At 34.9% G+C, this 15,860-nt stretch overlaps 1 protein-coding gene across 13 annotated transcripts in view; it reads right to left on the reverse strand.

Moving 5' to 3' along the window:
* The window catches only part of IQSEC1 (IQ motif and Sec7 domain ArfGEF 1), a 298,864-nt gene that overhangs the window by 133,974 nt on the left and 149,030 nt on the right, over positions 1–15,860 (reverse strand). The window contains exon 1 of one of the 13 annotated variants that reach the window (XM_034437801.3): positions 12,151–13,107. The exons of the other annotated variants lie outside the window; for them this stretch is intronic. Within the exon in view, the coding sequence (XP_034293692.1) occupies positions 12,151–12,227 (77 nt within the window). The 5' untranslated portion in view covers positions 12,228–13,107. Of the gene's footprint in view, positions 1–12,150; positions 13,108–15,860 lie in introns of those variants that run through there. 13 annotated transcript variants of the gene reach the window in all.

Here is a 15,860-nt window from a genome sequence, read left to right on the forward strand (position 1 = left end):
TCCAGTGCGCTCTGGAGGTGCTGGTTATCATTTTTCAATGATCTTCACTAACAAGGGTCTACCAAAATTTTACTGAAAATGGGTTTAGCAATAGCCACTTAAGGAGAAGTTTCAGAACTACCTTTTTCAAAACAGGTAGCATTATCCTACCTACCTACCTACCTACCTACCTAAACTCAAAATAATGAACACTAATTAATACTTGTGCCTCTTATTTCCCTCAGAACAACACTGGGCTGATAGAGAGTATCTGACCCAAAGTCACTCTGGAATCTAATAGTCTTGTCAGATGCTGCGAGTGGGATGGGGGCATAACTGAACTGATCCTACCTCCCTGCAATGAGATGCCACCTCAGAGAACTCCATCACTGGAGTGATCTGTTGACACTTCCTGTAAGGTACATGGTGCACTGATGCCTTGTTGACTTTTGTTAGCTAGCAACACAACTTTGTGGGGGAAATCACTGCTAGAATCTCTCTGGAACAAAGGAAATATAGTCGCGATCATTCATGTGGTTCTGGATGGCAACTCATCATAAGTAACCCATGGAAACTGCTTTGATGGTTGGTTTAGGAATAGAGTGGCTGAGAGTCGGGATTTACATCAAGCTTAAACTCACAAAACTGCCTTTATGGACGCTAAGCTCAACCAAGCCTTATATCTTAATCACTTTTTTTTTTGGATTTTTAAAAATTCTTTGCATATTAGAGAGATTAAGACTGTCGAACTGGCAAGGGTTTATTTCATTCATCAGGTGAGTTTCCCTCTTCTTAAAAATGATGGTGAATGTTTTTTTAAAAAGTAAATGATTTTAGGAAACTACAGGTGAAACTCAAAAAATTAGAATATCGTGCAAAAGTTCATTTATTTTGGTAATGCAACTTAAAAGGTGAAACTAATATATGAGATAGACTCATTACATGCAAAGCGAGATAGTTCAAGCCTTGATTTGTCATAATTTTGATGATTATGGCTTACAGCTCATGAAAACCCCAAATTCACAATCTCAGAAAATTAGAATATTGTGAAAAGGTTCAATATTCTAGGCTCAAAGTGTCCCACTCTAATCAGCTAAGTAAGCCATAACACCTGCAAAGGGTTCCTGAGCCTTTAAATGGTCTCTCAGTCTGGTTCAGTAGGAATCACAATCATGGGAAAGACTGCTGACCTGACAGTTGTGCAGAAAACCATCATTGACACCCTCCATAAGGAGGGAAAGCCTCAAAAGGTAACTGCAAAAGAAGTTGGATGTTCCCAAAGTGCTGTATCAAAGCGCATTAATAAAAAGTTATGTGGAAGGGAAAAGTGTGGAAGAAAAAGGTGCACAAGCAGCAGGGATGACCGCAGCCTGGAGAGGATTGTCAGGAAAAGGCCATTCAAAAGTGTTGGGGGACTTTCACAAGGAATGGACTGAGGCTGGAGTCAGTGCATCAAGAGCCACCACACACAGACAGATCCTGGACATGGGCTTCAAATGTCGTATTCCTCTTATCAAGCCGCTCCTGAACAACAAACAACGTCAGAAGCATCTTACCTGGGCTAAAAAAAAAAAGAACTGGTCTGTTGCTCAGTGGTCCAAAGTCCTCTTTTCTGATGAGAGCAACTTTTGCATCTCATTTGGAAATCAAGGACCCAAGAGTCTGGAGGAAGAATGGAGAGGCACACACTGCAAGATGCTTGAAGTCCAGTGTGAAGTTTCCACTGTCTGTGTTGATTTGGAGAGCCATGTCATCTGCTGGTGTTGGTCCACTGTGCTTCATTAAGTCCAGGGTCAACGCAGCCGTCTACCAGGAGATTTTGGAGCACTTCATACTTCCTTCCGCAGACGAGCTTTATGGGGATGCTGACTTCATTTTCCAGCAGGACTTGGCACCTGCCCACACTGCCAAAAGTACCAAAACCTGGTTCAATGACCATGGGATTACTGTGCTTGATTGGCCAGCAAACTCGCCTGACCTGAACCTCATAGAGAATCTATGGGGCATTGCCAAGAGAAAGATAAGAGACATGAGACCAAACAATGCAGAAGAGCTGAAGGCCGCTATTGAAGCATCCTGGTCTTCTATAACACCTCAGCAGTGCCACAGGCTGATAGCATCCATGTCACGCCGCATTGAGGTAGTAATTGATGCAAAAGGGGCCCAAACCAAGTACTGAGTACATATACATGCTTATATTTTTCAGAAGTCCGATATTGTTCTATGTACAATCTTTGTTTTATTGATTTCATGTAATATTCTAATTTTCTGAGATTGTGAATTTGGGGTTTTCATGAGCTGTAAGCCATAACATCAAAATTATGACAAATCAAGGCTTGAACTATCTCGCTTTGCATGTAATGAGTCTATCTCATATATTAGTTTCACCTTTTAAGTTGCATTACTGAAATATATGAACTTTTGCACGATATTCTAATTTTTCGAGTTTCACCTGTATACACCAAAAGGAGACTTAGTATATGGATTTTAGAAAGTCAATAACAGATTATGGGGCCAGAGGGATTTGGAATTATGGTTTTGAATTATTTAGAAGTTACTTTCACATTCATGAGAATGTGAAGATTGTTTTCACTTTTTTTAATGAAAAGGAGACCTTGAAGGCTGGACACTAGAGCCAAAGGATAAAGAAAATGGAGCAGAAATCCTTCGTGCAATTTTTAAAATACATTTCAGTTAAATTTTTTGACAGAATGGATTGAAAATTCTGAACTTGATAAAATTCATAGAGCATGTTCTAATGAAGTTGTAAAGCAGACATCAATCAATGTTTATGAAAGTAACTTGAATGAATTTTACATGTAATATAAATGAATCTGATGGATAATTTACTCCATAAAGGAGATGAACAGATATTAAATCAGGAAATTGATTTGGATATTTTTTTTCTTAAAGGTATATAGAAAAGCTGACTAATATTTGGAGGAACTGTTTTTTTAGAAATAACAAACAAAAGAATACATTTTGCTTATGGATACAAGATAAATTTGTTAATCTTCTGAATTATTTTTACTCTGAAACACAGATAAACAGCAAATTATTCCTGTGATCTTTTTTTGAAAGGGTTAAAGATTCTTTTAAAAAAAGAAATCAGGGCAGATTTATAACATTGGCTTGTTCAATCAGGATTTAAACAAGGAAAATCTGGCTGCTCTTAGTGGACTTTTGCTGACAAAAATTGATTGACATAGTATTTGGACTTTGCTTTACTTATCTAAGAGAAGAGCTAGGGGGAAAATAGCAATTAGGAAGAAAATACTTATATCTGGTTGCTCTTACTGGACTTTTGCTGCCAAAGATTGATTGATGTAGTATTTTGATTTTGTTTTCCTTCCTAGAAGGTGAGCTATAGGAAGAAGAGAGATTATGTTTTATTTAGACAGGGTGGTAAACTACTAAAATTGTTTTTACCTGCTGGGATGAAGGGAGAAGTTACTTTTTTCTTCTTTTTTTCCCCCCATTTCTAACACTCCATTTTCATGCCCTTTGGTATTTGGTATTTTTATGCTTGTATTTTTTGTAATTTGCATTGATTTTTATTCTATTATTCTTTTCATGTATAATTCTTAATAAAAGAATTATACTATTATATTATTTGAAAAAAACATTATTAAGGTTCTGATGGTAATATCTCCCAAATCCAGATCACATTGTCATTGCCTCAAGATAAAAAGCAGGTTTAACATTTCCTTATTTCTCCCCAGTGGTGGTCCAGAGAAAATTTGGATCCAGGTCTAAGGTCACCATAATGTCTGTACCCAGGGATGGCAAGTTAAAATCTGACACATCTATAAAGCATTCAGGAAGGGAGGCTGCTGTGTATCAGGGAGGCTGGTAAACATGCACTAATCCCCTTTGATTTCTAGATCTTAAATTCACTAATAGAGCTTCACAATTTGCCGTCTCTGGATTATAGAAGTCTTAATCCTTGATTCTAGAAGACCCTAGAAGTCTTCAGAATTTCTCAGATGACAATGACAATATCATTGACAATGGCTTTATCCTATCCTGTCTTTGAGTTAATGGCAGATGCCATACACACTTGGCAGGATACATCTCTAAGAGCTCCCCCCCCTTCATGCTTCAGCAATGCAAGTAAAGTCAGTTGTCTCACCCCCATTCATCATGGATGAGAAAGCTCACGTTAGCTAGCAGAAGCTATGAAATCACTCTGTGGAATCCTAATTAGCATAATTTTGAAAATTTAACATCCCAGTTATGGTATAATAGCAGTTTTCTTCTTTCATTAGGCTAGATTGCAATTGGATCTCTAAAAGACATACAGGTTTTATTATGTATTAGAACTTCAATCAGTTTTCTTTCACTTGTATTCTAGCTATCATACTATCTAGTTTTATTGTCCTTACCTTGGATAAATATGTAGAACTTTCATGAACTCTGGAAAAAGGAAAAGATATCTTAAATATGGATGTGTCAATTGCCCAGGTCAGTTCTGTATCCTTTAGAGTGACAGGATATCAATAGGAGCATTAGTTGTATTAACAAAAAAAATCCCTATGGACCTTTGGAAACCCTTCAGATTCCATTAGCCGCTTGGAGAAAATAAATTTAATAAACTCCTAAAGCTTTGGGTGGGAGAAAATTACTGAAAGTTCAAATTTGAGTAGGAAATGATCTGATAATGAGATCATATATAATAAAATACTCCACCCTTAGATTCTCCTTTTGAATTTCTTCTCTCTGAAAAGATAAAATGCATCCTGTTGTATGTATTGGATTTTAATGATACATTGGGACAACAGTTTTCCTGCTATCCAGGGATGACGATCCTACTTTATTATATTCCTGGAGATTCTCGGTCATCCAGGTCATGGTTGTCCCAAAGATGCTTTTAAAAGGCAATTGGACTTTTGTTTTGTTTTTTTCTTGAAGACATTTCATTTCTCATCCAAGAAACTTCATTACATTACTTGATTTTTCAGAGACGCAGAGGTTGTAGTCCAAACCTACTTTATGCAGCAAGACACTTTAACGGAGACAAAGAACAGCTACTAGTGTTTTGTTCTATATTGGCAGCAGATTGAGGGAAGAATTGTAAAATCATGCAACTTCAAATGCTCATCTTTGCAAGCATCCCAATCAGATACCTGTAATAATCATAATTGCCCTGTAGTGCTGTAAGAGGAAGATATTGCTCTGGACCAGGTGATCCTTGCCTGATACCGATAGATGATACTTGGCAATGTCCCAGCAATTGGAATTGGAACTGTACAATTGGAATTGGAACTAGATGTAGAATATTATGTAATTTTATCTCATAAAGTCAGTGATTTTCTATAGGTTTAACTTTCTAAAATTGATCAGAGATGGAACAGTTGCAGAGAATTTGTTTTGCTCTTCCTTGCCAAATGAAGCATTCCCTTCCTATTGAGTTATTCTAACTGTTGCCCAATCTATGTAGGGACAATTGTTGAGAGGGGGTTGGCACACAGTTACAAAACATTCTAAACAAAGTGGATTATTTGAACCTTTTACAATCTAGGATCAGGCCAAGGCACTGCACTGAAACAGCATTGGCCACTCTTGTTGATAACCTTTGGAGAGCTCAGAATGGGTGTGTGTGCAACCATTCTGGCCCTCCTGGATCACTCAATGGTTTCAACCATTGAATCCCTCTTAAACACCTTTGGAGGTTGGGAATGGAAAGCAGTATGTAACAAGGGTTCTCCTTCACCTGCAGCTAATTACAGATGGTGGAGGAGAACAAGTTGAGCAACTAGGCCTTGCAATGTGAAGACTCGGGAGCCTCAGGGCCTTTCCTTTCTCCTTTTAAATGTCTACATACATGAAACTGCTGGACGAAGCCATCAAATGGTATGGGATGCAGCATCATGAGTATGTTGATAATACCCAGTTGTACATCTTCACCTCTAGCCAGACAAATGCTGTGGTGGTGCTGGCCAATTATCTGGAAGTTGTAATGGTCTCGATGGAGAGGAACTGGCTTCGATTCAATCCTAGAAGGACAGAATGGCTCTGGCTTTTTGGCCCTCCAGGCCCAGGTAATAATTAATCTCTGACTCTGAATAGGGTGACACTTCCCCAGACTTGAGTTGGTGTGCAATTTGGGGGTCCCCCTAGATTCATGGCTCCTGCTCATTATCAATTTTCTGCTTAGATAAGTCTTAGAGACTAGCATCCAAAATTGTAAAGAAAATACAATTTTAATTTTTCTATTTTAGAAAATTAGAAAATCCATAATATACGAAGGCCTTCCAATTGCATTTTTCAATGCTACTGAAGTGGCGAATATTCATTATGCATTTTATTACAATGTAGGCAGTAGATCATAGTTACAAAGGGCAAGGATTGCATGTACTGGTATGCATGGAAAGAGGTTTAAAATCTTTACATTATTTATGCATTTGCTTTATTTAGAAGTTTGTTTTGATTGACTATCTCCATTGTTTTATCATGATATACACTCTGCAGAATGTAGACCATATATAAAAATAACATGAGACTATAGTCTATGCTAGAAAGGAGGGAAAGGAGGATACTGTATGTATGCTCAGCTGCCCTGCAGCCACAGCAAATTTTATCTAACACTACCTTCCTTGGAGAGATGTACTGCAGATCCTATGACTCATAAGCTTGCTCTCAAGTGAAAAGAAATCATTTGTTCCCAGGAATCCTGACAGTAAACTAAGTCCATAACAGATCCATTGTCTTTCTGTTTTATAGCATTCCATTGTCTCACACAAAATACATAGATGCTACAAAGAGGACAATATAGTTATAAGTCAGTTTTGATTGGTGTCTAGTTGATATTAATCTCTCAGGAGGCACTCCTAAGCATATTTATTTGTGTGTGTGTGTGGGGGGGGAATCTACTGAACTCAGCAATACAAACATAGAGGCTGTCTGCAAGAAAGGAGGAAGTTGGCTTCAAAATCTATAAACAGATGTAGCCATTTAGTGTATTAACTCTTTTCCACCTACTGCTGTCAGACTTCTCATCTCTTCCATATATGTAATCATTCCAAATTCATAATGAATAGTATTCCAAATAATTTCTAACAGCTTTCTATTTTACAGAAGGTATAGCATTTACAAACAAGTTTGTCCTTCATATTAAACCATGCTGTTCTTTAACTCAAAAACATAACTAAAAAATAATTTGAAATAAGTAATCATGCTTATAATTCATTTTGCTCTAATATGTTAATCATCACTCTATAATCACCTCTATAATACGAATAATAAATATGAATAATAAGAAATAAGAAATAAGTTTGAATCTTACTTAGTTATGTTCAAAATATTTTTAAAAGGATATACAACTCAGCATGCTATAACCCCTAAATTCCTTTTTTTATCTATGAATACAATAATTACTACCGATTATATAATTGCGAGTTCAAATAATATATTCTATTTAAAATTAGCTAACCTCTCTGCACTATTATATCACTTCCTTACATGGTAAGGAATCTAAACAAACATTAGTGACTTAAATGGAATAAAATAGATGACAATGAAACCTTTTCTTTTTCAAGTTAAAGCTAAATTAAGGCTAATTACTACCTTAGTAGCCTCCACTGTGCAAATACAGCATGAATGTAATGAAGATGAAGTGGAAGTTAGACCTTCAAGGAAGGCAAGGGCAGAGAAATGATTATGCTATATCCATGTCCTCTTTTACTATCATGCTGGTTTGTTTGACACTTCCAAAGTTCAATATATGTTTCAGTTTCCATAAACTATGACTTGGGATACTGAAAAGTGTCAGGGAAGGGTATGAGTCAGATTTATTTATTAGAATTAAAAATAAGCATTAAGCACAATTGTCGTAAATATAACTAGATGCATTAATAAATAAAATGGATTATTATGCCAAAATCAAGGCACACTGAAAGAGAGAAGCAGTAAGAGAAGACCATGCTTTACAAAATCTCAAGAACTGTCTGAACCAGACCTCCAGGGCAATTGCATTATATATTACATATCCATACTACATATGCAAATAAAATAAATATTTATGGATCCCAGAAATAGACATAAAACGTTATTGCATTCATCAGTGTTGTAGAAAATTGCCTCTGCATTGTGATAGTTGCTGTCATACCCATAATTTGCAGGGGGATTGCCATCATCATGTCATAAATTTCTATTAATTTGCACTATATTTCTGTGATATAGACTATAGAAGCTGTGATATAGACTATTAAGATGGTACTGTTCCTTTTAGTAACTATTTCTGTTTTGCATCAGAGATGGTCACTCTTTGTCATGGAAAGTTTTTATTAATAACGTTCTTGCATAGAATGCAAAGCAACCTTTAATCCATTGATCTTGGAACAAAGTTAAGGGTTTGATATTTTTGTATTTTGTGATATTTCCTTTATTTTTAATATGGCATTAATTACAACATTTTCATTTTTATTATTAAAACTAAGCTGTGGTGCACACGTTATATCCATAACACTAATGCAGTTGATTAATTGGTTTTTTACATATGCTGCAGTGGGCTGCAATTCAATGCATTGGATTAAGTGGATATCCGAATCCTTTATATTACAGCAAAACATACAAAGGGGATTTCTTAAGTTAGTCAAGATTTCAGTAGAGAATAATACATTGAAAATAAATTTTAAAAAAAGCTTTATTGCCAATTGTAGAAAAAAGCAGAATTTTATCAAACGTTAGTAACAGTATTCTTAAACTTAAGTATATGTATGCATGCATGTATGTGAATGCATATATATGATTCAAATTTTTGAGAACATAATAATTTAGAACATATTTAAACAACAATTTAAATTATTTTTTAAGTATCATAATTCTATAGTATTTATGTTCATAAATCTTGGGAAAACGCAGGGATATATTTTTTCTTTTTTAAAAAATCTCATTACCTGGCTACATAGCTCTACAGAAATAAGTTTCATGATTCTGAGCTTGAAAATAACATATTGGTGTTACACTAGTCAAATCATTATCTAGCTTGTAATTCAAAACATGACAGGGAGAATTTTATGCCTTCACTTCTCCAAATATTGTTTTCCATCCATTAATTTGTTTAGAGCTGCAGCTCAGTCAGTAACAAAATGTAAAAAATGAAAGAAAGGATTTTTTCCCTCCCTTTTCTATCCCTGCTACCAATTACATTACTGTATGTGGAAACAATCCTTAAAACATACAGTTTGCCAAGGATGTCAAATTATAGGAGAAGATAAAGGGTTTACAGTCAGTTTCTATGACATTACCTAAAGAATAGATAGGGCTCAATGGATGGGAGAGGAAAAGCATTCAAACCCTCTCATCATTACTACTAAAAATTGGCAATGCTGCCTGAAAGAGTCAATCTATAAAAATAGATTTAACACAGTTATAGTGGGATGGGGGAGAGTCCCTAGTCTCAGTTGCTGCATTATGGTCTTGCCACTTTGCATCATTACCCTACTATCCTCTGTGATTCTTTCTATACCTTTCCTCCTGGCCACTGCCCACTTATTTCTCATTTAAGTTTTATTCTTATCTCTTTTCAGGGGTATGGGTGGGGATACAGTTCGTGTTAATTAAGCCACTATGATGAAATCTATTGAATCTTTCTGCCTCACTAGTTTGGAGTGGATGTTTTGTACCACAATAAGAATGTGGTATATAATCGTAAATAAATAAATTGTAAATAAATCATAAATAATCGTAAAACAATTATTAACACCTATATGGTTATGATAACTTCTTGGATACCAAGGGAAAAGTCTGTCAGATGTCCTTGCTATCACCAATTCTGGTCTTCCTTTACTAGCTTTTACTTCTGTCTGTGAATTAATCAAAAGTTATTCAAGTATGCATTGCATCCTATATTTTAACCAATCATGAATCTTGTTTAAAAGGAATAGCATTACAGTATGCTCAGAGAAATCATTAAACTGTCTTTCATATTTTATATAATTTTTCACAGCTCTTCAAAAGGTAATGACTGTGCTTAATTGAAAGCAATTTTGTGTCTTTCCAGCACATCTTAAAAATATGGATGTTACATTTGAGGCAAACTTGTTTTTAGATCAGCAGTAGCAATATCAATTATTGAAATATTCTGAAAAACATATTGTAATGTCCAAATTCATATTTTAAGAAGACAATTTTATTTTGTTGCAGTATTGGTATCCTTTAACTATATTTTTCTAGGGTTGTCTTATCACCCTTTCCATCAATGTTTTCTTCTACTTGATTCAGGAAGTGGTAGTAAAATTTAATAGAAAGAGGCTATATTGATAAATGATCAAGTTGATTATTGTGCTAACCAATTTTTTAGGTTTGTACAATATATTAATCATAAACTAATTAAAGAGACTGGGCTGGTATAATACCCTCAGTTACATTTTTTAAAAAAACCTAACCAAACTTGACCATAACAAACAGTTTGTTGTTTAATGTATTTGCTAGATTTTTTTCCCTATGACTTTATTAAGCACGCTTTCTGAACATGCCAGATTGTCAAATTATTTTCTGTGACTTGCAACTGTTCTAAGTGCACTTAATCTAACAACTTCATTCATCTGCATGTTAGATCATACCATTTAGAGGCAAACACCTACCCATTTACAGGACAGAAAGAATCCCAAACCTTTTATTACCCATCTCTCCATAAATAATGTGTAAATGAAAGAGTAAACTAATTTCCAATTCAAATCATACAATTCACACAGACACTCATTCCTCCCTCCCCCTTTCTCTTTCTCTCTCTCTCTCTCTCTCTCTCATACACACATATTAAATGGCCTTCAAGCACATTCCCAAGAGCTTTTAAATCAAAGATTTAAAAATTCAAATGAAGAACTGGAAGTGTTTAGAAATTAGCTAATATATTTTAAAATTGATTATACATTCTCTGTCATCTGGTATTCACACTTTTTGTTACTTTGTTTCAAGAAACAAAAGGTTTAATTTAAATATTCTATTACAACTCACAATTCAAACTTTAAAACTTTAATGTCATTTATTTATTTTAGCAATGCAGTTTTCATTTCGTATGTAAATCCAGCCCATTTCATTTGCAGGATAAATTCTAAATATATATATAGAGAGAAAAATAATCATGAGCAGAACAAAAGGAAATAGTTTACATTTCTTCTCATTCATATAGGATAATGTTAATTAGGCAGGAATTAGCCATGAAGAAAAGATGCATATAAATAGCAAATGTTTAATTATTTGATGCTGAAATATTTTTAGCTAAAATAATATAGAACCTGCCTATGTGGATCAAAAAGTGATTTCATATTTCTTGCAACACAAGCTTTAAAACTTCAAATAAGAGTTTAAATATTTCTTATATCCTCAACAAAAAGCAGTACCTTCAGAACTATATAATGAGAGATTATTTTAAAAGGCATAATTTCTTAAAAACAACTGCAAATTTCCTTTGCAATATTGATATCATAAATTTCAAATTAACAATCTTGCATAGCTCTTATTTTATGAAACAAAATTAATGTATTAATGGTTGCCTGATTTTATTAAAAATAGCTTTCAAGTATTATGAATATTGAACTATGTGTAAGTCTAATTAAGACGCTAGTCTCAATAGTGAGACTTAAAAAAAGCCATCAGTGTAGCATACATGTCAAATTAAATTGCTTATTTTGCTGTTCCATGACTTTGGCAAGAACAATGCACTCAACACTCAGTCTCATTACTTTCGACCATCCCTCCCATTTATCACTTCTGCCTTCTGTCAGAAAAACTGTGGACAGCATTTGATTTTGTACCATATGAAAAGAACTGGTCTATTAAACTTTTTCCTTGTAGCAACATTAATCTGTATTCTACAAATTCCTTCCCCCAAACCAAGCACAATTTGTAATGGGTAAAATTTAGCAGTAGTAAACATTCTTCCCCGGCCAAGAAAATTCATGATGAATTAAAACAGCTAATTAGCATATTTCTGTCTTAAATTAAATGTGTATAAGCACAACACTGCATCTGGAGATAGCAAGAACCATCGTCACCACAGAGAGTTAAAGGGAACAACAAGCAGATTTTCAACCATTGTAATAAGTCTGCATGAATTTTCCCCACCACACCCCTTTCTTCTCCATGTAAAAGTGCCTTACAGCAAGAGAACTGAGCAGCCTGGAGACATTCAGTTTTGACAAGATTTTAGATTCAACATTTGCTTACCTTTTATAGAAACCGTGAAGAGGCTGAAGACAGAGAAACTGCCAATAATCCAAACAGAAGGCCTTTAACTTCAGCATTTTAAAACAATTGAACTGGCAGCAAGTGAAACCTTGCTTGTAATCGTTAATAACAGACTACCCCACTTCTTAATGGAGAAAAAGGCCAAACAGTATTACAGTTAATTTCCCTCCCCTCTTCTAAGAGAAAGCAGCGTGTTTTCTTGTTGCTACCAATGTATGCTAGCTCTTTATCCACATGGTACTGCACCTGCATAGCTACAGTGCTGTCCTTTAATACAAAGAGACAGTAGTACAAAGGCTACAAATTCATTTTCTGATCCATGTTTCTTTTGATTTCAGTTAATTTCTCCACCGCTCTTTCAGATAACCAGTGATTGGCAGTACAAACAGAAAAAGAAGAAAAATCTTGCCAATTTAAACCATTCCAAAAAACTTAAGTAATTAGTAAATATTCCAGTTAGATTACTTGAGGGCCCCTCCAAAAACATCAGGAAAATTCACAATTCTTGAGTAAGAGACAAGCTAATATTCCAGTCTGCTGAGGACAAAAACAGATGTAGGAGAATATCATATAAAACTCCTCAGTTCTGCAACTAAGCTGAATATAACTTTTTTTTTTTTTAAAAAAAAGCCTTCTCCTCTGGTGTGAATCACATCTGCTCCATTGTCTGCCAGTACATAGGAAAAATGTTGGTCTCTTTATGATTAGGAAGAGAGGTGGGAAGTGACACACAGAAGTGTGGACCCTCCCCACTCACAAAATAAATTATGCTTATCTTAATCCCAACACACTTTGCCAGTTAGGTCTCTCTGAAGAAAAACTAATCATCTGAACCACATGGTGCACAGTGGGGCACGCTCCCAGCTATAAAAGCCAGTAGGATAAAGCCTCCCCGAGATAGGTTGATTCTGGTTGTTATGGCAACAGGAACACATTGATAAAATCTAAAATGGAAGCCTGATGACAGTTTTCATTGGCTTCTAGAGATATAATGCATGTATAACAAGCAATACTGAGGCACTCTTAGCAATCTCATCAGTGAAGATTGAATTTGGGGCTAGGCTAATTAACAGCACTGTGAAACAGCAGCTAGCCCTCATTTAGTTACAGTGGAATTTTATTCTAAGGGGACCACAGAAGCAATTAGCAAAGAGATGCTTTGAAAATAGAAAATTTAATATTAGAAGCATTTGCTATTTGAATCTTTTGAGTGAAGTGGGAATGATAAAAGCAGCTTTCATTTACTGTTCTTGGAAACCTCAAGCTATTTGGATTCTTTATCTTTGAATAAGAGACTATGCATTTCTGCATTTTTTAAAAAAACATTCATGTCGGCTTCCTTTGCATACAGTACATGAGAGGTGCTTGGTATAAAAATATGCAAAGAGTAAATGTTCCAAAATATATTCTAGAGATGAATTATACTGTATCCATGTAACAAGGTGATGATATTTCAGGAGAAACCTAACCTCATAATCATGACCACAAGAAATGAAAAGCAATCCTGAATCCCTACAATGCCAGTTCATATTACAATATTCCCACCAATGAAACCTAGCAATTGCAAGAGGTGGGGGATAAGGGGGGAGTTAAATGTTGTAAAATAACATAAACTCATCCACAAATTACATAGTAACCCAAGTTGATGAAACAAAACAAAAAAGTAAAAACAAAAAACGCAATCATAGTGGAATGGTAAGGAATAACATGAAGAAATGTTCTTCAGCTTTCAAAAAACAAAGCTGTTATGTCATCCTTATGTATGTTGTGATGATCATCTTTCCTATTATGTATTTACTAATATTTATGTAGTTGAATTTTGGGGACTGCTTTGTTAAACATAACAAATGGTATGAGGAGTTAACTTGTTCCAACTTTGATCAGGCTACCATCTCTTTGGAACTAAAGGATGGACATCTGACTCTATCTTTATGGTTAAATTAAGTTAAACCATGATTTATTTTAATCACAAATTATTAAATACAGTATACACTGAAATTATAGTTCAATTGTTAGGTTCATGCAACGTGATTAAACAAAACCAAATTGCAAAATTTAAGATTATGCAATCTAATCTTAAATCATGTAATCCTTACACTTGTGCGTGACTAGGATAATCTGACACAGATTCTAAAGTTATTGGGCAAGACACACAGTACATAAAGGAAGCAATACGTTGGAGAAAACTTAAACATGACTAAATATGATTGATCTGATTTGCTAAGTATTCTGATTAATCTCACCAAACTAAATATTACAAAAAGGCCAGTAATGAGAATGGATCAGTCAGTATGAAACACTTCTCCAAAGGCAAAAATGTTCATAATTTTGGAGCAAACATTAATAAATTGCAAGTCAAGGCTGGTATTTTCATTGGTATATTAATATTGACATGAAGCTGTGATTATTCATGCAGAATCTGAAAACCAGGCAGTTCTTCTTACAGATTTTTATGACATGCATACGAAGAACATACTCAAAGACTAGAAAGGGTTAAGCTTGGTCTGGAGAGTTGGAAAGTTTGACATTTTTTGCTTGGCAAAAGTCCCATCTCTATTAATGTGCAATCAGAGACTGATCACTCAATCATGTCCACTACGTTGAAGCCACTGACCATCACTGCATTAGACTACATAATTGGCTCTCAATTTCTTTTTCCTGAAAAAGTGCTCTAGAGATAATTTCTGTCCATGTTAAAAATGGAGTTCTTTCTTAGTGTCTAATCATTATGACCTCAATGGAACATATCAATGCTATAATTAAAAATAGAATCCAGACTATCTGTAGGGAAGTAGATACTCTGCATTTGTAAACTGCTATCAAAATGTTGACTGAAGTATTAGGAACAGACAGACTTTAGAGGCCTATCTCTGTTCACTTTTATCTCCACGATAAAAGCATAAAGTTTTTAAAAGTGATTTTTCATGTATTCATACAGTGTTCCTTGAGGAGATGCTACATGATGAGGTAATACTACTTTCCTCCCCCACAAAAAAGTAATAACTGTCTGTGCCCACTTTCCCATATGCTATTTCATCTAAATATTTAGGCATGCCAATTCTGCAAAAAAAAAAAATTTTACTACCAAATGTAATCTTCAAGAGTTGAAAGCAGAGATTTCAGAACAGTCATATTTTTACCTGTCTTTATGAGCAAGAAAAAAAGTTTGTCACTCTGTGTTCTAAATAGAAATACTCAGTGGCTGAAAAAGTACTCATTTTATAAATCAGTTTCTAATGCATACTATATTGCATATATTTAAAGAAAATGCTAATGGTGGACTTTTGTGAATGATGTATATGCAGCCAATTTAACATACAGTCTTTTCCTCTGGAATATAAACTAGTAAAATACATTAAATTTCATCTCACACTCTGTCTGAATATAAAACCAGTTCTCTGAAAAGGCATTTCCCGCTACTTTCTTTGTCTTCAAATTCACAGCCTAAAAAGCATACTAACTTTTGGACGTGGTACAGCTCCTGCATTGTGATGCACAGCGAGCTGCGTTCAACTGCTGTATATTCATTTGCAGAATTCAGTGGCTGACAGCAAACGAGGGTAGAGTACTCTAACAGGCCATTAAAAAACAGCTCCAATGAATAGGCTCAAAAGTATAGTACATCTCTTCTAAAAGAATGGTTGCCTTAGCAATCGGTGATGCAGAGGCAAATCTTCAGTGGCATACTC

Source organism: Pantherophis guttatus, chromosome 2, assembly GCF_059756535.1.
Source record: "Pantherophis guttatus breed Tessera chromosome 2, ASM5975653v1, whole genome shotgun sequence".
In the NCBI taxonomy this organism is placed as follows: Eukaryota; Metazoa; Chordata; class Lepidosauria; order Squamata; family Colubridae; genus Pantherophis; species Pantherophis guttatus.